Here is a 23,297-nt window from a genome sequence, read left to right on the forward strand (position 1 = left end):
GGGCACGCCTTCGGGCGCAGGGAGTTTCCGCGGGGCTAAAACACAGAAATGATATATTTACATGCAGAGACTACACATTCTAATAATGTGTTTCTTTGGAACCCTGGGTGGTTTTCAAACACTTACACAGTGTTCTCTGTATTCCGGGCTGCCAGAAGCCAGTATTGTGGTTTTCAGCAGACACTGCTCAAAGTGTCATTGGCAGAAGTATTATTGGCAACCTGGTCCCCTCTAATTTTTCTCTCCAGGGGTGTTAAGACTTCGCTAAAGCTGAAGACAACCAACCTCACCCAGCAACAGGTCTGGCACACTGGTACTGGGGAACGATTCCTGTGAATACGGAAATACGTCTTTGATGTCCTTTATTATCTTAACAACACATCTCATTATATGTACTTTTAGTTTTTTTCTCCAAGATGGCCTTTTGGTATTTAAGTAGGAATGTGATCCCAAGGCTGCAGGTGGTGGAAATCGCCTGCTTAGAGGTGTTTGTAAGACAGAGGTGACTGCAGTAGAAAGTCCTTTCTTTTTCTGGAGGCAGAATTTCACTGTATTGTCTAAATGAAAGCTGCACATTTCTGTTTCAGAGCTAACACTCCAACCTTTTTTGCTAAATGTAAATTTTTGTATATTAAGACAGACTGAATGAAAAGGTCATATGGATTCCTTAACTTTTTTTTTTCTTTTTGCCTTAGCTGAAGCCAATTCAAATACTTTCAAATCCACTGTCTACATATAATCAGCAACTGTGGCTGACATGTGTTGTTGAGTTGGATCAATCAAAAGGTATGAAGTCTGGCATTTTGGAATGATTTTTCTTTGTACCAAGCACCATATTTGAAAGATGGAGGGAGCTTTAGAATCTTTGAACAAGTTCTCAGAGGTGGATCACAAGGATGGTCATTATTCTTTATAATGGCAACAAATTGAAAGCCCCTCAAAAGTCTGCCAGTGTCTTCCAGAGTAAGTTAGAAGTAAGTCAGCATTGGTCAGCTCTCAGGGAGCACCGATCAGCTTAGCTAAGTGGCTGCAAAGCGTAGGTGCTGCTATAGCAGGCTTTTGCCTTGGCGTTCTGGGAGAGAATTAAGTTCTGATGCCCTGAGCCAATAGTTCTGTCCCCCAGGGAAAGTTGGCAGTGTCTAGGAACATTGTGACATTTTGGTTGTCACCACTGGGGAGGAGGGATGTTACCAGTATCTAGAGGGAGGAGGCCAGGGATGCTTCTAAACAGCCTGTAGTGCACGGGGCTGTCCCATGACAAAGGATTGTCTGGCCTCAAAATATCAGTGCTGCTGAGGCTGAGAAGCCCTGCCCTGCAGCACCCACGGTTTATAATGCATCGGCTCTGTTCGTCTAGAGTGGCACTAGTTACATACCATCCGGGGGGAACTGAAGAAATGACCACCCACATTATTTTCCATGTTCTGTGATCAGGCGAGAAAGAATTTGGTTGAGAAAGAATTTGAAAAGATAACCCCATGACTGCAGTAAATTAAATGAAAAAAAAAGTATATTACAAAAAATTTAATCCTTTTTTATAACATTTCATTATTTTTTTAAAGTTTATTTATTTTGAGAGAGCGCAAGTGGGGGAGGGGCAGAGAGAGAGGGAGACAGAGAATCCCAAGCAGGCTCTACACTGTCAGCACAGAGCCCGACGTGGAGCTGGAACTCACGAAACCATGAGATCATGACCTGAGCCGAAAAGTCAGAAGCTTAACCAGCTGAGGCACCCAGGTGCCACAGTTTTTATAACATTTTAAAAAACAAAAATAAATTTGGCATCACTGTGTATTTTTATGTCTAGAAAATGGTCTGGAAGGATGGACACAACATGTTAATTATGGTTATCTCTTGGCGATGGGATTATAAGTGTTTTATTTCTTTTTAATGTTTATTTTTGAGAGAGAGAGAGTGAGCTAGCAAGCATGAGCAGGGAAGGGGCCGAGACGGGGAGACACAGAATCTGAAGTAGACTCCAGGCTCTGAGCTGTCAGCACAGAACCATGAGATCATGACCTGAGCCAAAGTCAGATGCTTAACCAACTGAGCCACCCAGGTGCCCCAGGATTAGTATTTTTTGTTCCTTGATTTTTTAACAGTGGACATAAAAACAAAATAATAAATTATATAAACAGAAAAATAAATCTAGCTTTATTTTGGTGTAAAGTGAAGTTAAACATTTATGTGGAGAAATAAAAAATAAAATTTCATTAGCCATCAAATACTTGCCCTTTTGTGAATCAAAAATGATGGATCTGGAATGAAAGTTTTCACATAGGCTCCTGGACAATGGGTTGGAAGTAGAACCTAATGGAAAGGTTTTACTTCACTGACAAGTGTGAGGTTTTCAAATGTGCCAAGGCTGAGGTGGTCAAAGGACCCTCCTGGGCTCTTACCTTTGCAAGTGTGATGTGCCTGACATGGTCTCTGATGCTGACTTTCTTTCTTTTGTAGAAACATCTATTCAGACAAGCTTTCTCATGACTGTTAAAGTTGATGGTGTAGCTCAAGATGGAACCACCATGTTCATTCATAACAAAGTTCACAATCGGACAAGGACCCTCACCTGTGCAGGGGTGAGTGCATTTGATTGGTCAGTGATTATTCATCATGCTGCACTATTACATATGTGCTCTCTGAAGTAAAAGCATTGAGTCATACCAATGGGGTGTGGAAAACGCACCTAACTTTATACATTGATACCCTTAGAAATTCTTACAAACTTACACACATGTACACATGATACGTGAACCCACATATGATGCCTGGTGTCTACAGGTGACTCTTTACAGGCTGCTTGTCATCTCTGAAGTCTGCCGTTGTTCGTGGTCATTCCGAATTGCCGGGGTCTCGGGCGTCAGCCCTGTGATGAACACCCTGATCCACCTGTGGGGGCTGAGGCCCAGGCCCCTTAGGAAGAGCAGCCTGCTTGCTTGAGTGTCTACTTTCGGACGTACTGTGTGGTTATGGGTTAGGAAACCTGGTGGTCCAAAGTGAGAAAGGAACCCTCACTCTCGATTATTTTTTGGCACCATATTCTGTTGGAATCCCAAGAATCAGAGCCAGAACCCCTCTGTATAGAGCTGGGAAGCTCCCTAGGACTCAGCAGGTGGCCTGGAGAACATGGGGAACATCAGAAAAGAGAATGCATTGGAGTGTAGGGTTAGGAAAGTGGTTTCCCCAACAGGCCTCATGCCTGGCTTTCCATGCAGTCAGGTTTCATTGAGTCCCCAGAGCAGGCCCACGGAGCAGGCACTGTTACCAGAGCCCCAAATTATGTAAGAAACTGAGGCTCTGAAAGGTCAGAGTACTTGCCTGAGATGACACTAGTGACGGGGGCGGGGGGGGCCAGGATTTCAGCTCGTGGTTTGTTATTGTGCAGCGTGTATCCTTAGCAACCACGCACCGCCCGGTTGAGAAGAGTGAAGAGCAGGACTGTTTGTCCTGGAAGGAAAGGATTCAGATGGCAGGGCTCCTGTTGGATGGCTGGCCCCCGTCTGTGGTTCCCTGGCCCGCATCTATGGTTCCTCCCTGCCAGGGCCTGCTCCCTGGGACCGCGTGGCAGCTCTGCCCGCTGGGTCGGCCTCATGGGCCTGGCAGGTGCTGCTCCGGAAACACAAGTGACCAGACCCTCGTTCTGCCTCCTCTGTAATCACCCACTGGAGCAGGGCTGGGCCGGCCTGTAACGTGTTCTCCTTGACTGCAGGGTGGGGTTACGCCTTCCCTGACCGTCCTCATAAAGTGGCGAGGATCAAGTCAAATATCATATGTGAGCGCCTGCGTGTCGGTGCCCATGGGGGCCCTGCACCTGCCGTGTCTGTGTCCAGTAGGTGCTGTGTTAGCTCCCAGTACACGGGAGGGATGATGGATGCGGGGTCTGAAAGGGCCTCTGCTCAGGCCGCGGCCCTGCCTCCACCCCCGGGCAGGCTGGAGTCCGCCCTCAGCTGGCCTTGCTCTTTCTCGTACCGAGCAGGCGGTCAGTGACTTCGTCCTAAGGCTGGTGTGACTAATCTTTCTGGTTTGCGAGGACTGAGGAGTTCCCAGGATGGGGGACTTTCCCTTTGAAACTGGGGAAGGTGTCAGGCCAACTAGGAAGACTCGGGCACCTTGTATAGTGCCAGGCCGCCTGCGAGGCTGCTTGCCTGCGCTGCTGTGGCACTGCCCGCCACACTGTGCACCTTGACAGTGGCCCTTTGTGCCTCGCCGCAGTGTCTCCCCTCTCCTGTCGGTGGCCCTACTTCAGTTTACACTGTGTCATCTTGGGGACTTCTCTCTTCTGTTCTGTCTGTGCAGGTCCCACCCTAGCTCTCCCAGGAGCATTGCCCTGACTTAAAAAAAGATGGGATTTTTTATGTTGTAGAGATATCAACCACCCTTTACGCTGCCTTTGTTTTGATGTGAAGAGAAAACGCTGTCTGCCTCGGGTAGCAAGTGGTCTGCACCGGGCGGGTGACAGGCTGCTGTGCTTTCATCAAGTGATCACACAAGCACATCGTAATCAGTGCTCGAACCACAGCTTGAACTCAGATCCCCTCCCCTCCCTCCCAGATCGTCAGGTGGACTCACTACAGCTTTTTTAAACCTGAAGATATGTACAGCCTGAGGTATAACCGTGTTGTTAATGTAAACGTCCCCTGAAAGTCCAGATTTGTAAGAAGTGGTCACCTGTGCTACATGAATACCTTCACGAGTGCTATCCTCTCCATTCCTGATCACACCCAGGACTTAGCTGCCCCTCTTTCCATACGTCCTCCTGTGACCTGACTTTGAGGAACAAAAGGTGGATTTGGGTTTGCTGAGACCAGGGAAGGCATGCACACCACCTTCTTCTGACTTCTTCCCCGGCCCTGAGGTCAGCACCCCTGCCTTCAGATTGTCCTCGTATCTTTTGAAGGCTTCTTACAAACACCCAGATCTGTTTTCCTACCCTGACCTCACACATTCCTAGCTCGGGGAGCCTCTGATCAGTGGTAGGGGTGTCTGCCCTGTTCAAAGCCACAGCCGTCACAGGTGCCACCCAGAGACTGGGCTGTCAGACACGGAGAGAACTTCTGAGGGGGTGTGCCAGGCGGCGTGGCTGTGCCAAGGTCACTGCCTGCCTGGCCACCGAGTAAACATCCCCATCCGGAGTGAGGGCTCCACCACCCCCAGTGAATAGAGGGGAGCCGGTTCCTAATTGTACAAGACAGAAGATGGGGCTCTTGGCCGACAGATGAGCACACACACCTGTGTGATCACACTAGCCATTGTTCCCACAGCCTTTGTCTTAGGTGTGGGCCTGACCTCCTAACAGAGACTACAGGGGCTCTGCGTAGGAAGGACCAGACATTGGGGCGAGGGGGCATGCAGTCCACTCTGTATATTGTGCAGCAGCTGTGGGAGTGAGCAGGGAGGAGAGTGAGGGTGGGGGGTCTGATTTGTTGTGTCTTGGCTTACACCACCCCCCACCCCACCCTATTGTATTTGTGTGAACGTCAGGTTTGCATTGTGTAGTTACCTTTTTTATGCGGGTGACACTGTTCTGAATCATCCAAAGTAGAAAGATTCTAATGATTATAAACCATATATTTGTTTGTTTCCAAAAATACCCATTTGATTCTTTCTTTCTAAGAATTGTTTTTGGCTGATGTCTGAATTTTTCTGGGCTCTGGCAAGTTCCCTGGAGGTGGTTCATTGTGCTCCTGTGTCGTTGTCGTGTGTTACTTCATGGGTCAATTGCTGGGGGAGCCGACCTTGCTTGCTTTAAAAACACAGCTCTTCCTTGTGTCTTTGCAGAAGTGTACAGAAATTATTGTGGCTCACCTCGGCTACTTGAATTACACTCAGTATACCGTGACTGTGGGATTCGAACACCTGACGCTAGCCATCAAGGAAATGAACTTTACAGTAAGTGTGCCAGCTGCCCTCAGTGTCTCCGTGGCTTGTTTAGTTCCCAGCCTTCTGCCAAATGATTGAAATAAATGTCAGCTTTGAAATCCTGTTATTTGGGACAAGGGCAGACACGCACAGTTTTTAAAAACTAGAGAGAAACCATAATTTCTTAAATATACGGAACCAAGAATAGCTTAAAGTAACAACATGAAGTTAGAAAGCCTTTGTGGTGTTTTGAGATTCAGAACAGAGAGAATAGAGAGTAGCCTTCCAGTTGGAAGGTCAGGAAGAGGTTGTCAGGTGCACCCTCCTGGTAGCCGAACACATGGGACCCCCTTCACCTTGCTTGTGGTCTGCCCTCGGGTTCCGCTGGGACCTGTGGTGAGGCTCGGGCACTGCTCTCACAGGGCCCACCCGGTGTGCAGCTTGCAGGGTTAGACTTCCCAGTCTTGTGCCCTGCTGGAATCAACCTCTTTGTTCCTTCCGTTCGTTTGTTCCACGGTATAACCAGCACAGTGACCAGGAGTATGGCTTTGAGCTGGTTTAGATCCTGGCACCATGAGCAGATTCTGTTTCCTCTGTTTCTTATCTGTAAACTAGCTGCCTCACAAAGCCTGTGGATCAAATGAAGGTGGTAATGGGTTCCTTTTGAAAAGCAGCCTTTTATTGAGCCAGACCTCACATCCCCTAGAAGCAGCCTGGGGGCAGCCACTCCCCATTCCTCCCTCCCCCGTCCCTGAGGGACTGAGAAGTCACTCACCTTCTTTCTGTCTCTGTGGATTAGCCTGTCGGGGACATTTCATGTGACTGGATTCTTACCATGTGTGGTCTTTTGTGACTGACTTCTCTCCTGAAGCATAGTATTTTCAAGAGTTCATCTGTGCTCTTGAGGATGTCAGCACTTCATCCTCTCTCTGCTGCGTGACGGTTCACTGTGTGGGTGGACTGCATCTTGTGTGTCTGCTCATTGCTTGATGGGCATTTGGGATATTTCCATTTGGGGCTTTTATGAATAATGCTGCTGTGAACGTTCATGTGAGGGCTTTTATGTGGACTGATGGGCACCCTCTCCTGAGAGGTTTGACGTGTAGGCCCTCTTCTGCGGTCTTGACATGCACGGCCTCACCGGCCCCACCTCTGTACTGGTGCCTGTGGTCCCCATTTTCCCGGGGGGCCTCTGGAGGTCAGCCAGGCTCGGAATCATTCATAGTGCCTGTTCATCGTAGGCACTCAACAGATGGCACCTGTTAGCGTTCATATTACTTATTTTTTCACTTTCTGTCTCCAGACTACCTCGAAGTGACTTTTATTCTGTACCTATGTGATAGCTTTGCAGATATTTAAAAATGTTGTCTCGGTCCCTCTGGGGTTCTTCCTTGACATGGCCCTCGGGTGGCTTCTGTGCCCCTCGGGCTCCTGGGTTTCCTTTCTGTGGCTGCCCGTGTCAGCCTGGCCGAGGGGACGGCTGCTTGTCAGGCAGAAGGAGTAGGTGGCCCTCCAGGTGCTGCTGGAACCAGACAGCTGGCTCCTCTGGCAGCCTCCTCACCTGTCGGCTTGTGTGCTGCCTGCTGGTAAGGACTCCTTGGACTTTTTCCACCGTAACTGCTGTTGAGTCTGGCCTTTTTCATTCTCTGCTTCTTTGGTTGGTTTGTAACAATTCTTAGACTCTGCTCAGAGCTTAACACTTTGCTCTTGAATTTCTTTTCAGCAGCTTTGACTTCTTGGTCTAGCCTCTCCTGATCTTTTGAGTTTGAATCTGGATTCTGTTCTTTGTCGTATGAAGATTTCCTAGAGCTTTGTCCTCAGAAAGTCTGGCCAGCATTCTGCCTGTGTCCTCAAGTTCACAGGGTCTGAGACAGATGCCCCAAGCTCAGCCTTGCTGATCCTGTCCTGTGCTAATCATCTGTGCTTTAGACTTTGCTATTTCAGAATTACCTGGAATCAAGAATGCAGAAAACAAAGAGCACCATGTTTCTCAGATAGGGGACCTCTCCTTTTCATCTTTATAGGAGCATCACCCCCTGAAGGCCTTTACCAAAGTTCTCAGCAGCTCTCCCCCAGGCTTAGTTCACCCTGACCCTGTTACATGGGTTTGGACTCTTCTTTTGTTTGTTTTTGATTGAGGTTCTCTCCTTTCATCTTTTGTATCTATTTTATTTTCTCTGGGACTTCTTCCCAAATAATTTGATACATATCTCAGATAAACTTGGTACATGTCATTCCACTGTTGCTAAAGAAGGCAGGTGATGTGATCTCACTGGGGGAGTCAATGAGGAAGTTGCCGTCAGAACAGCTCACCTTGAATGCCAATAGGCAGAGCTTTGTTTTGGGTGGCACTCTTCAGGAAGTCCAGAATGCTAATACATAAGACCCTTGGGATTTGTGAGGGATGTCACCTAAGAGTTTTCTACATTTTTGTACATTTCTGTATTCCCAGTACCCAACAGTGTGCCTGGAAACAGTTAAGCTTGAAATAAATATATCTGGGTTGAATTGAAGGATAACACCATAGCACTTCACAAATTAAGAAATTCAGATGGCCAGCGGACTTCGGTTTTTATCCTTGCTTATAAACCCAAGGGTCAGAGAATTCAGAAAGAAATGTCTTTTTTTAAAATTTTTTGAATGTTTGTTTATTTTTGAGAGAGAGAGAGAGAGAGAGAGAGGGAGCATGGGAGGGGCAGAGAGAGAGGGAGACACAGAACTTGAAGCAGGCTACAGGCTCTGAGCTGTTATCACAGAGCCTGACATGGGGCTCAAACTCACAAACTGAAATCATGACCTGAGCCGAAGTCGGATGCCTAACCAACTGAGCCACCCATGTGCCCCTAGAAATGTCTTATTTTAACCTGGAAAGTGGTGAAAATACCCACAAGAAAAATAACATCTAAGGTCAGTGAGATGCAAGGACATACATTCTCTCGTACAGTTTAATGGTGTAAATTGATTTCAGTGTTGGGGGCAGCTAGGTGGTGTAGCAAAGCCTTTATGTGCATGTTCTTTTTTAACCATAGTAATTCTACTTCTGTGAATTTATTCTAAGGAAATAATTAGAAATGTACACAAAGATTTCTGTTTTTCGTAGCAGGAAGTTGTGGGTAATCTGTATTTCAGTAGAGTTCTGGTTAAATAAATAGATTAGTTTTTCTGTAGCTGTTAAAATAATGAACTAGTCACAAAATATATTAAATACCACAAACTGCTATTGATTTAAAAAAGGAAAAGAAAAAGTGTATGAATTAAAAGTATTGATTAATATTTTTTATTATAGAAAACTCTAGAAAGCTATCTTTGGGTGGTGGGTTTACTGTTTGATTTCTTCTTTTCTTTTTAAAAAAAATTTTTTTTTAACGTTTATTTATTTTTGAGACAGAGAGAGACAGAGCGTGAACAGGGGAGGGGCAGAGAGAGAGGGAGACACAGAATCTGAAACAGGCTCCAGGCTCTGAGCTGTCAGCACAGAGCCTGACGCGGGGCTCGAACTCACAGACCGTGAGATCATGACCTGAGCCGAAGTCAGACGCTTAACCGACTGAGCCACCCAGGCGTCCCTCTTCTTTTCTTTTTTTAAAATATGTTTATTTATCTCTGAGAGAGAGAGAAAGGTGGGGAGGGTGGGGCAGAGAGAGAGGGAGACACAGAATTCAAAGCAGGCTCCAGGTTCCAAGCCATCAGCACAGAGCCCGATGTGGGGCTCAAATTCCTGAACCTTGAGATCATGACCTGAGCTAAAGTTGGATGCTTTACCAGCTGAGCCACCCAGGTGCCCCTGTGTGTGTGTGTGTGTGTGTGTGTGTGTGTGTGTGTGTGTGTGTTAATAATGAGCTTTTTATTACCTTTATAATCAGACGTGAAAATTATTTTTTTTAAAAGGCTCCTGAGACAACTGATATTTAAAAGAGGAAGTCCAAGATATCCTCTGGCAATTCACTCTAAGAAGCTTAGTTATTGAAGAGCTACCTCAGTAAATCACAATTTACTGTTATGTCTAAACCTCATACAGAGATGCATTGAGAAATCAGAGAACCTTACCCAAAGTACTTCTGTATCTTTATAAAACTGCTGTTGAAAAATATCCATTATGTTGTGAACACTGATCTAAACCTCCATATAGGATTCCTTTTGACCATTTGTTATAAACTCCTTTTACTAGAGACTGAAAGGTATATAGCTTGTCACATTTCACTTTTGCTATTAGCTGCTGGAAATTTCAGAAATACCAGTTTTATGCTGAATTGTGACAATTACTAATATGCTGATATAGGTTTCTGGTATGATTATTTGCCCTCTTTCTTTACAGTTTTGCCATTTAAAAAACTTTAAAACTTGTTCCTGTCTAATCTGTCTTTTTATTATAAGTTGACTTCATTTCCTTCTCAGAAGTAAACGAAGTGTAACAAATGAAATACATTTAAAAAGTATGTCAGTGATGCTATGATACATGCACCAAATGGCTAACATAACAAAGTCAAAAAGATGCCAAAGCTGGCCAGGCCGCCTAGCAGCCAGAGCTCCTGTGCTCCACTAGTGGAAGTGTAAACTGATACACCAGAAATGCACAAACATCAACCAGAAGACATACATTTCATTGTTCATGTCTTAGCAACATGGTTCTTAATAGCTCCAAACTGTACCCATTAATAAAAGGAATGCTCATAGTGGCACGTCCTTTCCTGTAATGGAGTATGTATGGCTGTGAGGAGGAGTGGTTACAGCTACGTGCAGCCTTAGGGATGACTTTCACAAGCATAATGATGAACACAATAGCACACAGTGTGTGATTCCATTTATATAAGTTATATGAACAGGCAAATGAATCTGTGCCGTTAAATCAGGATTAGTGTTACTCGGGTAGGTTAGTGACTTGAAGGGGCATATGGGAAGGGACTTCTGGGGTGCTGTGATGCTGTTTCTTGATCGGAATGCTGTCCACACTGGTGTGTTCCATTTGTGACAGTTCATTGAGTTGTACACTTAGGGTATGCATACAGGTTTTCATAGGTATATTACCTTTCAGTAAAAACTTAACAAGATATGTGATTAAAATCAGAACTCAGCAGGTTGGTGCCTGTTTAACCGCCTTCTTTAGACTGTCCTTGCTTCTTTGACAGAATTTGATGTGTTATTCTATTCCTGTTGTTTGGTGTTTTCTAGGAAATCTTTGGCATTTGGAGACTTGAGTTCTGTGTTCTCCCTCTGTGGGGTGGTGGCTGTGGCTCTTCCTCAAGAGCTGCAGGGCCAAGTGGGCATCTTCCCCTGGGCTTCCCCAGTTCTTTCTCATTGATAGAAGTCGTGTTCAGGGTGAAAATTACCCTGGTTGCTACTCCAGCCTACTGGGAGAGAGAATCGTCACGAGGGCAGGCCCCAAGTATTCACATGCTATGTTTTTGGCAGAAGACGTCTGTCCTTAAGCAGACACCTAGATGGTTGATGCCCTTTTCCTGTCTTGCCTGCTGTGTGGGTTTTATCTTCCATCTGGTGTGGTTGTTGAGGCTATGTACCCTTACTTTGAGAAGCTTGATTTCGCTCCTTTCGTTTTCATTCCCATACTCCGTGAACATCTGGTTCATTGATTTCCACTTACATTCATATCTGCTTGAAGTAGAGTGGCAGTCCTTCCATCTCTGCTTCTTCTATCAGCTGTTCTTCTGAGTACCTCTTGCCCACATCCCATTACCATGTTCAAGTCAAGACCACCCTGCAGGCCTTAAGGTATGTGGGAGATAGCGCTTATCTCTGTTGTTTTTTAAAAAGGTTTGTTCTATTGGCCATGCTCTGCATATGCAGTGGAGTGTAGACTTTAGACATGGTGGAGATTGCTTTTACTCACTTGCCTGTCATTTTCTCCTGAGCTTTGTGAACACCTCCACCCGCATCACATCAGCTCCCTGTCTTCAGGGCCAAGCTGGGCATTTTCCCCTCTAATTAAATACCTTCTGGTTGATTCTTGAGCGACACTGCAGCCAGCTGTTCTCATTTCCTTCTTTTTCTTCCTAAGCCACAGCCTTTCACTGGGAGATGAGATGAAAACAACAGCTAATGTTCCCAAGTCCTTCAGTTTTCCATCCAGTGGACACCCTCCAGTTTTCATGTGAATTGAGAGGTCTGGCAGCAGGCAGCACTTTGATAAGCACTGACTGGATTCTTGGATCACTCTTGATATGTTGTTCTAATAGGACATTACAAAAGTTCTTCCCCTCCAGATATTTCTGTGTATAATCTTTTATATTGGTTTTCAAGTGTTGGAAACCTGGGCTGTGAACCAGTTCCATTAGGTTTCTGGGAATACCACCTACCTGAGCAGCCTGTACCCCAATGTGCCCCCACCCCTGTGTGTTCCTGTGGCTTTCCTAGTCAAAGGGCTTGAAGGTTATCATAGAGTATATGTTCTCTGCCAGAACATTAGCTCATGGAGGCATTTTTCTGATTTTGTTTGTTAGTGTTTCCTGTCTGTACCATATTTGACATCGTATTTGCTTGCATATAGTCAGAATAGGTGCTCAACAAATGTTGAGTGGATGAATGGAGAAACTGGACCAAAACTCTCTAGATTCTGATTAGGGAGAAGTGGCCTAGGGCATAAAATGGATACTTGTTCCAAAGTCAGTTTGTGGTATTGCAGGGTGAGCCCAATCTCTGAAAGGACAAAGGCGGCTTTGTGAAGGCCAAAGGACCTTAACACACATGCCAGTGAATGGATTGATGGCTCTGAAGGTTTCACAGTAAATGTCTAGAGCCTGAGTGTTTTCTGTTTATTTTCTTTTATTTATTTCCTTTTTAATTTCAAATATACATATTCACACTTAAAAGAAAACACAAAGACAAAACTCCCTAATTCCATAGAATGAGGTCCATGCAGTGGCTGTGGTCCTAATCATGGCACTGGCACAGGCACTGGCCAACTGATTGACAGAATCCCAGTGGGCCTGGCATCACTGGATCCATTGTTTGAGGTGGAGGGGCCAGGGCCATGTTCTCTGAACTTCCTGCATTCTTCTTGGCTCACTTGAAGGAAAAGAAAGACTTTTCGAGCCCTTGGCACAAGTGAATGCCAGACTGAGCCGTGAGGCTGGTCGGTCTCCGAGGAACTCAGCTGCTGCTAGTGAAGGCATCCTCCCAGAGATAAATGCTACGTGAACATGGTTTCCCTGGATCGGGAAGGACAGGGAAAGGTACAGCAGGAGCAAAGGAAGACTGGATTGAGTGCAGTACAGTTTTGAGTATCCACCGTGCATCAGCTGTCAGCCCAGTGCTCGGGGCACGACTGTGAAACCATAATTTAGTGCCGTCTTTGTTCCACCTCACCTTCCTCCTCTTCCTCCTTCCTCTGAACTCTTAGCTTAGAACTAAAGTGCATGTTTTATGTTTAGTTCTATTTATTGGATAATGCATTGTTTTCTAGTGTTAATTTTGAAAGTGAGTGAGTTTTATACTGTTTTGACAATCTTTAAAACAGAATTTCCCTCCTTCAGTGGGGGTCCATAGTTACTTCCTTTCTGAAGAGTTACAGTCTCCTGAAGGTGAAAAACTTACTTTCTTCACTGTTAACTTTAAACGTATTTTGTGACTTTTTGCCTAACGTTAACACTTTTTCTTTCTCTTCTTGATTATGTCTTAAATCTTTTTTCAGCTAAGATACGTATTGTATTTTTTCTATTTGAATATTCTGTTCACATTGATACCCCCATCAGTGCTCATAATTGCTACTTTCTCATTAACATTGGTTGTTAATTGTTGGTTTTTGTTTGATGGCTTTACTGAAGCATAATTGACATACAAGGTAGTGCACATATTTAAAATATAAGATTTGATCTCTTTAAAAAAAATTTTTTTTTTAACGTTTTTATTTATTTTTGAGACAGAGAGAGACAGAGCATGAATGGGGGAGGGGCAGAGAGAGAGGGAGACTCAGAATCGGAAGCAGGCTCCAGGCTCTGAGCCATCAGCCCAGAGCCTGACGTGGGGCTCGAACTCATGGACTGCGAGATTGTGACTTGAGCTGAAGTTGGACGCCTAACCGACCTAGCCACCCAGGCGCCCCAGATTGGATCCCTTTTAACATACATACATACCTGGGAAAAAGTCACCAAAATCAAGATAATATGCATACCCCCTCACTTCCTAAAAGTTCCCTCATGTCTCTTCCTCCTCTTACCTTCTGTCCCCTGGCCACCACTGATCTGTTTTCCTTACAGATTCATTTGTATTTTTTTAGAATTTTATATAAACACAATCTTACTTTTCATCCAGCATAATTATTTTGAGATTAATTGATGATGTTGGGTGTATCAGTTCATTCCTTTTTGTTGCTGGGTAATATTCTGGTATGTGGACACAGCAGAATTTCTTCATCCATTCACCCACTAATGGACACTTAGATTGTCTCCAGTTTAGGACTCTTATAAATAAAGCTGCTGTGAACATCGGTGTATAAATCTCTGTATGGACGTGTGCTTTCATTTCTCTTGGATGAGTTCCTAGGATCAGAGTGGCTGGGTCATATGGTAGGGGTATGTTTGTTTAAGAAACTGACAGACTTTTTCCAAAGTGGTTATATTGTTTTACATTCTGCCAGCTGTGTATGAGAATGCTCCAGTTGCCTCATATCCTCATCAATACTTGGTATGGTTGTGTTTTTAATTTTGGCCATTCTAATAGGTGTATAGTGGTATTGCATTGTGATTTTAATCTGCAGCACTTTGAGAATGTCTTCTAGCTTACGTTTTTCTGGCAAGAAATATGCTGTCCGTATCTTTGACCCCTGTGCTGGTGCTCCTCTCCTCCCCCTCTACCCCCGCTTTTAAAATGTTTCTCTTTTACTGATTTAAACAATTTGATTTTGGTGTTCCTTGGTGTACTTTTCTTCATGTTTTTCTTACTTAGGGTTCATTGAGTTCTTGGATTTGTGATTTCATAGTTTTCATTAAATTTGGAAAAGTTTTGCTCATTACTTCTTCACATATTTTGTTTTGTCCTCTTGTTTACCACCCCCCCTGAGAAATTCAAATATACATCTTTTAGGCCATTTGAAGTCGTCTCATACTTACTGGTGTTCTGTTTATTTTTTGCTCCAGTTCATTTAAAATCACTTCTCGTCATGTCTCCACATTCTCTCATCTCTGCAATGTCTATTCTGCTCTTGTTCCATTTCCAGGTTTCTCCCTCACATGTTCAGACTTTCCTCCAGCTTCTCACTGTCTTTATCTGCTAATTCTATATCATCTGTGATGCCTGGGGCAATTTTGATTGATTAGTTTTTTCCTCGTTATGGTTCCATTTTTCTTGTTTTTTCACATGTTTAGTATTTTTCTTTTTCCTTTCTTTTTTTGAGTACAGTTGACACAGTGTTACATGTGTGGTATTTTTTATTTAATGCCAGACATTATTGATGTTAGATTTTGTATTCTTATAAATAATCCTTGAGCTTTGTTCTGGGATATTGTCAAGTTACTTGGAAATGGATTGATTTTTTTTTTTTTTTTTTAGGTCTTTTAAACTTCACTAAATAGGGCCAAAGCAGCATGAAATCTAAGGGTACTTTTCTTCTCACCACTGGGGTGAGAGCATTTGTGCCCCTTTGTGTGTTTTTTTCTGTGAGAGCAGGCACTATTACTGGCCCTCTGTGAGTGCCAGTGATCCATTTCAGAGATTTTTTTCTCCCAGCGGAAGGTGGTTTACTCACACTCATGCCCTGATCAGTGTTCAGGTGGAGATGTGACAAGGACAGTCTTTAGCAGGTATCCAGGTCTCTCTCTTACAGCTCTCCTCTCTGTACTCTGTCCTTTGAATCGCAGCCGGTGGATTGTCTCCCTGGACTCCCAGCAGGTGTGTTCGTGATGCTCTGCTTGGGCTCCCTCCCTACCATGGCTTGGGGCAGCTGTAGGGTGTACCGCTCTTATCAGCCAGAGATTATTGTCCTTCATTATATCTGTCCAGGGTTTTAGGTTGTGTGTGTGTTTACTTACCTGTGTGTGTATGTGTGTATTTTAAATGTTTCAGGTAAGTAAGGTAAATCTCGTGTCTGTAACTCTGTTCTGAAGTAGATTTTTTTTTAATTGCTCAGATGATTTGAATTCCATGTATTAACACACTAGGGCTCATTGGCCCAGTGCGGTGCCCTGGGGTCTGGTGATAAATCTGGCTGGTGACTGAGGTTGGAAGGGCTGCCTTCTGCCTGCCATTGGCATGTGCTGCCTGCATCCTCAGCTGTGTGAGGTGTACACTTGATAGGGGTGAATCTACTCAGCATGAGAGCTGACACCTGTAATTCCATTGTGCTTTTGGTTTCAGATTCATATTTGTATGTTTCACTTAATCTTTTTTTTTAGAACATCCTACCTACTCACATTTTCACATCTTTTAAGAATCTGTTTCTTTTAATGGAAAGCGTAGCTTTTTCTAATAAAGGGATTGACAGTGTTAATTTTCTTTTTTTTTTTTTTTTTTTTTTTTTTTTTTAAATTTTTTTTTTCAACGTTTTTTATTTATTTTTGGGACAGAGAGAGACAGAGCATGAACGGGGGAGGGGCAGAGAGAGAGAGGGAGACACAGAATCGGAAACAGGCTCCAGGCTCCGAGCCATCAGCCCAGAGCCTGACGCGGGGCTCGAACTCACGGACCGCGAGATCGTGACCTGGCTGAAGTCGGACACTTAACCGACTGCGCCACCCAGGCGCCCCGACAGTGTTAATTTTCAATATCAGGTTTAAAAGCAAAATGCTCTTGTGATTACAGAATGATTTGTCTGCCAGATTTATCATTAGTGCAAACCATTTAAAACTATTTTCAATGTTTGATAATTAAGATTTTCTTAAGTCTGTGCTCTTTAACATAAAAATGTACTGTTAAAATTTTAGAACATATGAGAAAGTATAAGGAAAGAGAACATTTAAAATTAAAGCCTCATATCAAGACAGAACTATTATCAATAATCTGGTGTACTTCCTTTTAGATGCATATATCTTTTCAAATTATTTTCCTACTTTGCATTTTAGTGGAAGACTTATGACCCTGCATTTTCCCAATTGGAAATTTGGTTCCGATTCGTCTTTGTGGTGCTTACCTTCATTGTCACTGTAAGTCCTGTTTGCCCGACAGACCATGTCAGGATCCTAACAAGGGCAGAGTTACCTTATGAATGATGATTACTGACGTATGACCCAAACAGGAGATTTATCTGAACTCTGAGACGCTCCATCCAGTGGGCCAACCTGATATTACCAAATATTCTGTATGTCTGCTAGGATGCTGCAGGGCAAAAAGAACGATGGAAGAACTTCCATGTAATAGTGATTACAGATCGCTGACATTTAAGTAAATGCTCATCAGAATGCAAAGACCATGTCATTTAACCTGTATGCCATTTAACCTAACTTGTTTGAATCATCTTCTTTGCATGTAGGCAGATACAGCAGGGACATTCTTTGGTTTTTACATGTGGGAAATCGTATGAGACCTTTCAGTCTTTGGGTGTTTTCAGGAGGCAGGCCTCAGATGAGTGGGTTTGGAAGTGCAAGCTTCTGTCTCATTTGCGGTCTGAGTTCAGCGTCCACAAGCACCCTGTGACTTTGGGGAAAATGCTTACCCTTAAAGCACAAGCGTTCCCCACAAAGGCCCCATCAGTGCTGATGAGAATTTAAAACTGGAGGAGGAGGGGGTGTGCCTTGGTACTTAGTGCCATCCAAAGGATGGTGTTCTGCCCATCAGCTGCTTGCCACTTGCTGATGCAGAGGGTGTGACATTCAAGAGATCTGTTGAGTGTTTGCGGTGGTGGCCACTCCAGTTGCCACCCAAGGGTCACTTGGTGCTTTACAATCTGACGGTACACAGCAGGACATAGGCTCGTGGGGGGTAGGCACGTGAGAAAAGTGCCAGATGGTGGTGACATGGGACCTGGGTGTGGATGGAGGGTGGGACATGGCCTCTGGAGTATAGTAGAATATGCAGAGAGCTGGGGATTGTATTGCGTTCCCAGCCATGCTCTGGGCTCCCCAAGTGAACTACTAAAGGAAAGTGGAGAAGTGCCATTTATATTTGGTCAGCAGAAATCTTTGCTGTTTCTTGAAGCATCTCTAATGTCTGAGTTGCTGCTGCCACACTCTGGGGCCCAAAGAGCTGGCACCCAGGGCACTATGTTCATAAACTAGAGACATGAGCCTGAGCCTAACAGACCAGGAGAAATGGCCCATTGGCCCAGGAAGTCCAGATTGCTTAGAAAATCATTGGCATATGTAGATTACAGAAAAACAAAACAAAAAACTCCAGGTCTTTTTATACAGATTGTGTAATGTGTTAAAGTACTTGAAAGAAACTTCTACGGCTCAATCAGTACACCTTCTTCAGGGACGTGTTTGAAAACATACACATCTAGTGACCATAGTTATTAGCCTCATTCTCTTGGTTTTTGTTCGGGGACCCCCCAGTGCCCTCCTTACAAGCTATAGTCATCCTCAGATGTTGCATGGCTGGGAGCGTGTGGCCTGTCCCCAGGGAGGTCCTCTGTGTGGCTCTGTGGGGCCGGCCTTATAGAAGTAGCCTGTCCGGGAAGGGGAGGGTGGGTGCTCTTCCCTTTTGCAGAGGGGTTATGGCCGGTATATATTCTCTGTCCCCACCTGCCACTACGAGAACAGCTTGTGGCCATCTTACCCATGGCCCCTTGGCAGACATTTACCATCTCCTCTCAGTTGACACTGATGGTCTCAGCAGGCAGTGCAACAAGGGGTCAACTTCGAGGTTTGGCTGACCATCAATTTGGGATGGCTTACCACGATATTAAGCAAGGTATACACAAAAACAGTAACTCAAGTGCCTGATTTGGTCTGCAGTGCCTGTTTGCCCATTCCCTCCGGAAGTTTTCCATGAGAGACTGGGGGATGGAGCAGAAGTGGATGTCCATTCTTTTGCCTCTGCTGCTGCTTTACAATGGTAGGTGCCCGTTTTTATTTTGGAGCTTTCAGCTCTAAGGCTTAAAGCTGGAAGGTGTCCTAGAGAGAGTCTGGCCCCAGAGTCTCTAGAAGAGCGTGGGAGCCTCTGAAGGAACAGGTAGCAGCATCCCCCAGAGTGCATGAGCGCTGTTGCACGGGGATGTGGCAGATGCCTGGCTGCTTTCACAAATAAGTGATCGCTTTGGTAGTTAAAACCTGGAAGGGCTACAGACACAGCCGTCTTGGAACTTGGCTGAAGGCGGCAAACACTGCCGTCTGTTCCTCTTCCCCTGCTTCAGAAAGCATTTGCTTCCAGAGCCGCAGCACTGGGATTCCCAGGCCTGTGGGGAGGAGCGGATGGCGGGAGCAGACGGCACTCTGTAATGATCACTGGAGCAATCTGTTCAATGGCTTTCAGGTTTTTTGAAAAACAAAACAGCCTTTAGTTTACTACCTCCCTTTGGCTCTGCCTGAGGAGAAGGTGATTGTGAGTTCTGCCCTCACAGAGGGGACCCGAAGCCCTGTGCGGGGTGGGGTGAGCCTGCCTTCATCAGGCCTTTCTGCCTGTTGCATTCCAGATCCGTTCTTCCCCCTCTCCTTTCTGGTGAACAGCTGGTTTCCAGGCATGCTGGACGATCTCTTTCAGTCTGTGTTCCTGTGTGCCTTGCTGCTCTTCTGGCTGTGCGTGTACCATGGGATACGGGTTCAGGTGAGCACCAGCCCTCAGCGCTGCCAGTCCAGACTTTGGCAATAGTCCTTGAGGTAAACTTCTCCTTGAGAATCTGTCTTCAGCCTCAGTCAGCAGAAGCTTGCATGCTATGTGGAAATGCTTTTATCTATGATCTAGTATGGTCTGCTAGACGCTAATGGTTTGGTCGAATTACTAACTTATTTCTTACTTTTTTTGATTTTTAGGGAGAAAGGAAGTGTTTGACTTTCTATTTACCTAAATTCTTCATTGTTGGACTATTGTGGTTGGCTTCTGTTACACTAGGAATATGGCAGACGTGAGTAATCTTGTTATGTGTGAAACTTCAGGCATGAGAAGCATTTGACAAAGGTGGAAAGATCCACAGTCTCACTATATTTTGTGAACTCATCTGGAAAGGAATCTGTCACCAGGGTATCAAGACTGGATAGTGTGATTTGAACTGAGGATTCATTTTTGCTTGAATGTCACGTCAGGTAACACAGTCCTTATAGTCTAGTTTGGAAAATGAAAAAGTATGTGTCATTTTAGCTTGCCCCTTCAAAGTGGCAAAGACATTGTCTTTAGGAATGACGCTCAGGGGTCCTGGCTCAACCCTGCCCGCCAGAAGCTTTAGTTTCTCCTTGGGCTTACATCTGTAAACTCCCATCCCTGCACCAGCTCCCAAGGCTTGTTGATATTAGTAGTTTTGTCCTGTAAACTGGGACCACTGTAGAAGCCTGATGTGGGCACAGCCTGATGCATCCAAGTAGGATTTTCTATAGAAATGAGTTCCATTTCAGGGGTATGATTTTGGCACTTGGCACGTCTGACTTCATGGCCCATGACAGCACTCAGCCCACCTCGTCTCCCTTCCCCGTCCCTGCCTGCCACCTCAGCTACCTAGTTTCATTTTAAAATGAGTTGCGTGGTGGGGTGCCTAGGGGACTCTGTCGGTTAAGCGTCCGACTTCAGCTGAGGTCACGATCTTACATTTCATGAGTTTGAGCCCACATCAGGCTCTCTGCTCTCAGTGCAGAGCCAGCTTTGGATCCTCTGTCCCCATCTCTCTGCCCCCTTCCCTACTTGTGCACACTCTCGCTCTCAAGCATAAGTAAACACTTAAAAAAAATGAGTTGCATGGAAGTTGGTATTTACTTTTATAACTTTCTTTGTGTACTCAGCTATTCCCAGTGCCCATGAATGCCATTGAAAAGGTGCCTTAAAACAGTTTTTGGCCTTGCAAGAGAAATAGTATAGGGATTTCTTTGAAATGAAAAATACTGCAGCCTCATAGTACTAATGACTATGGGAAAACAATTAAGTTTAGTAGCACCAGATGCATTTTCATTGTGAAATTTAGGGTTTCTTATAAATTTAGGATTATTTTTAAAAATCTTTTACTGTTGGTTAGCAAGGAGTTTATGTTAATAAGTTTCTTAAAAAGCCAAGTGAAAGTATAAAATGGAAAGTACTAGTTATTAATCTATGATATTTTTTATAATATTGTATTTTCAGAGTTAATGAATTACACGATCCAATGTACCAATATCGAGTTGACACAGGAAATTTTCAGGTAAGAATTATTAATGATGCCTGGTGTTTTTTTTAAATGCCGTTTTTCAAAATTACTGAACTTCATAACTTAAATTGTGTTGGGGACATGAGCTCATTGGCTGGCACTTTGGGGGAGAATGCAGAAGGTTCATGGGTGCAAAATTTGGAAAAAGGTATTTGAATAGTATAAAAAATAAGCTTTTAAAAACAAAGTTGTTGCTTCCATTGCTTGGTATATGGTTGAGGCACAGAAGAGGTGTCAGATTTAAGAGCATTGTAGAACAATTAAGAAGACATTTTTGTTTGTTTAATTCTCTAAAATAGAGGAAGGTTTCCAGCTAATGAATGATGTGGCCAGGCCGGCTCTGTAGGCGTGCAACCCGGGCAGTCACAGGGCCCAGCGCCCTGGGTGATGCTCTGCTCTTGCCAACCCAGAATTCTTTATACTTTCGAACAAGGGGTCCTATGTTTTTATTTTACACAGAGGTTCACAAATGGCAGTCAGCCCTGAGTGCGGCTTTCCCTTGAGTCTCCAGGTTTATCTGCATCCCTCATGTCTTGCAGGGCAGCCCCTGTCAGACGCAGCTGGCTGCTCAGCCCGGGTATGGATGTGCATAGGGCTGGTGGGGGGGGGGTGGGGGGAGGGCACCGCAGAAGGAGCCCTGGGAGGAGTCTAGGAGGGATGTTTCCAGCAGGGCAATCCCAGAGGCACAGAGTTGAATTCTGAGCTTGGTGACAGCCAGCATTTCTCTGGTGCTTTGCAGAGCTTCCTGTGAAGTGATAAAATCTGTGGCTCTTTATGGGAATGGCCTCTGAGAAAGAGGGAGGTTTAGTGAATGATGGTATCTTGAAAGATGTATAATGTGTGTTGAGACTACACATGTCATAGCAAACAGAATAAGCCCTGATTCTTAATCGAATTTCAGCAAGGAAGTGCCAGTAGCCTTTCCATTCCATTATTTAGAAGTTTGAGGAGTTTTGAAGGTCAGTCAATGAATGCCTTTTGAGCAACGTGCCATGATTCTTGCTCTCAAAGAATGCATGACCTTGTGAGGGAGAAAAAGCTTAGAAATAAGTACAGACCAGTGTTGACAAGTGTGCAGTGTCCTGACAGCTGTATCCTTACATACAGTGGGCCCAAGTTACAAGTTATTTGTGTTTTGTCCTTTTTCTTTGTCTTTTATTTAGCCTTATAATGCTTTAATAAGTTTTTTGTGGGGAGGGGCTGCACCTGGAGTGGAGAGTAGGGGAGGCATTCTGGGCCAGGGAAGGGAGGAATTGTTCCAGACTTGTGTGGGGCCACAGGGGGAGGAGGCCATGCAGGAGACCTGAGTCAGGGCAGACTCAATGGGGGCTGTGCTCGAGAAGGGCACCCACACCCTAGGAAGGCTTGAGGTCCTGTGTATGAGGGGCTGGGCTTCAGAGAAGCCTTTTCTCCCTGAGGGCAGGGCACTAAAGGAAGGGACAGGGAAGAGCGGCTTTGACACATTCTCATGAAGATTCTACAGACCCCAGTGATGGATCACATACTGGGCTGTAGGTTGAGCATAATTCCCCAGATTTAGATGAAATAATATAAATTCATGCTAATCTGTTATTGGAGCTTTTGTCTGGTCCAATCCCCTCATTTTTCATATGAGGAAACTGAGGGCGGTGAAAGGTCTTGCCTGAGGTCACTTGGGGTCAGTACCTGGGCCAGTGTGCCCAGCTCCCTGGATGGCCTTCGGGGTAAAACCTGTGTCCTGGGGGCAGCATCCCAGCCTGTTTCCCTCTGTAAAAGGGGGCAATGCTGCAGTCTTAAAGAGTTGTTGTGTGGGTTGAATTGACCAGGAATTCAAAGCACATGGCCAGCACTTAGAACGACTTGAGCAAGGCAACTGTCACCTGTCCCCTTCTCAATCAGTGACCTACGTCTGTTACTAGAGAAAACACTGGAAACCAGAGACTTCTAGGAAGCTGAAAAAAGCTGAAGACCCAGCACTAGTGTATTGAGCACCTGCTACGTCCCAGGCCCTGTGCTAGGAGCTTTCCATGTGTCATGGAAGGAGCTTGGATTCTTGCTCATCTGATGAACGAGGGCTGGGGATGCCCACCCAGGTGAGCCACCCGTGCTCACAGATAGGGTGAGAGGCTGGGTCTGGATAAGGAAGTCACAGTGGTGGGAACACATCCTTGTTCTGTGTTACGGAGTGACCTTCAGGATTCTAGGCTCCTTTTAAAAATGTTTGGTTTTCCTGCTTGTGGTGGTATTGGAA

The 23,297-nt window shown here is 45.0% G+C and overlaps 1 protein-coding gene across 5 annotated transcripts in view; it reads left to right on the plus strand.

Moving 5' to 3' along the window:
* TMEM181 (transmembrane protein 181) overlaps positions 1 to 23,297 on the plus strand; it is a 72,606-nt gene that overhangs the window by 39,255 nt on the left and 10,054 nt on the right. For all 5 annotated transcript variants that reach the window (XM_078447516.2, XM_078447520.2, XM_078447519.2 and 2 more), the window contains 8 exons: positions 696 to 786; positions 2,458 to 2,579; positions 5,779 to 5,889; positions 16,869 to 16,949; positions 18,699 to 18,798; positions 19,376 to 19,506; positions 19,713 to 19,804; positions 21,004 to 21,061. In XM_078447516.2, the coding sequence (XP_078303642.2) occupies positions 696 to 786; positions 2,458 to 2,579; positions 5,779 to 5,889; positions 16,869 to 16,949; positions 18,699 to 18,798; positions 19,376 to 19,506; positions 19,713 to 19,804; positions 21,004 to 21,061 (786 nt within the window). The remainder of the gene's footprint in view (positions 1 to 695; positions 787 to 2,457; positions 2,580 to 5,778; positions 5,890 to 16,868; positions 16,950 to 18,698; positions 18,799 to 19,375; positions 19,507 to 19,712; positions 19,805 to 21,003; positions 21,062 to 23,297) is intronic.

The sequence above is a fragment of the Panthera onca genome, chromosome B2, assembly GCF_046562875.1.
Source record: "Panthera onca isolate mPanOnc1 chromosome B2, mPanOnc1 haplotype 2, whole genome shotgun sequence".
In the NCBI taxonomy this organism is placed as follows: Eukaryota; Metazoa; Chordata; class Mammalia; order Carnivora; family Felidae; genus Panthera; species Panthera onca.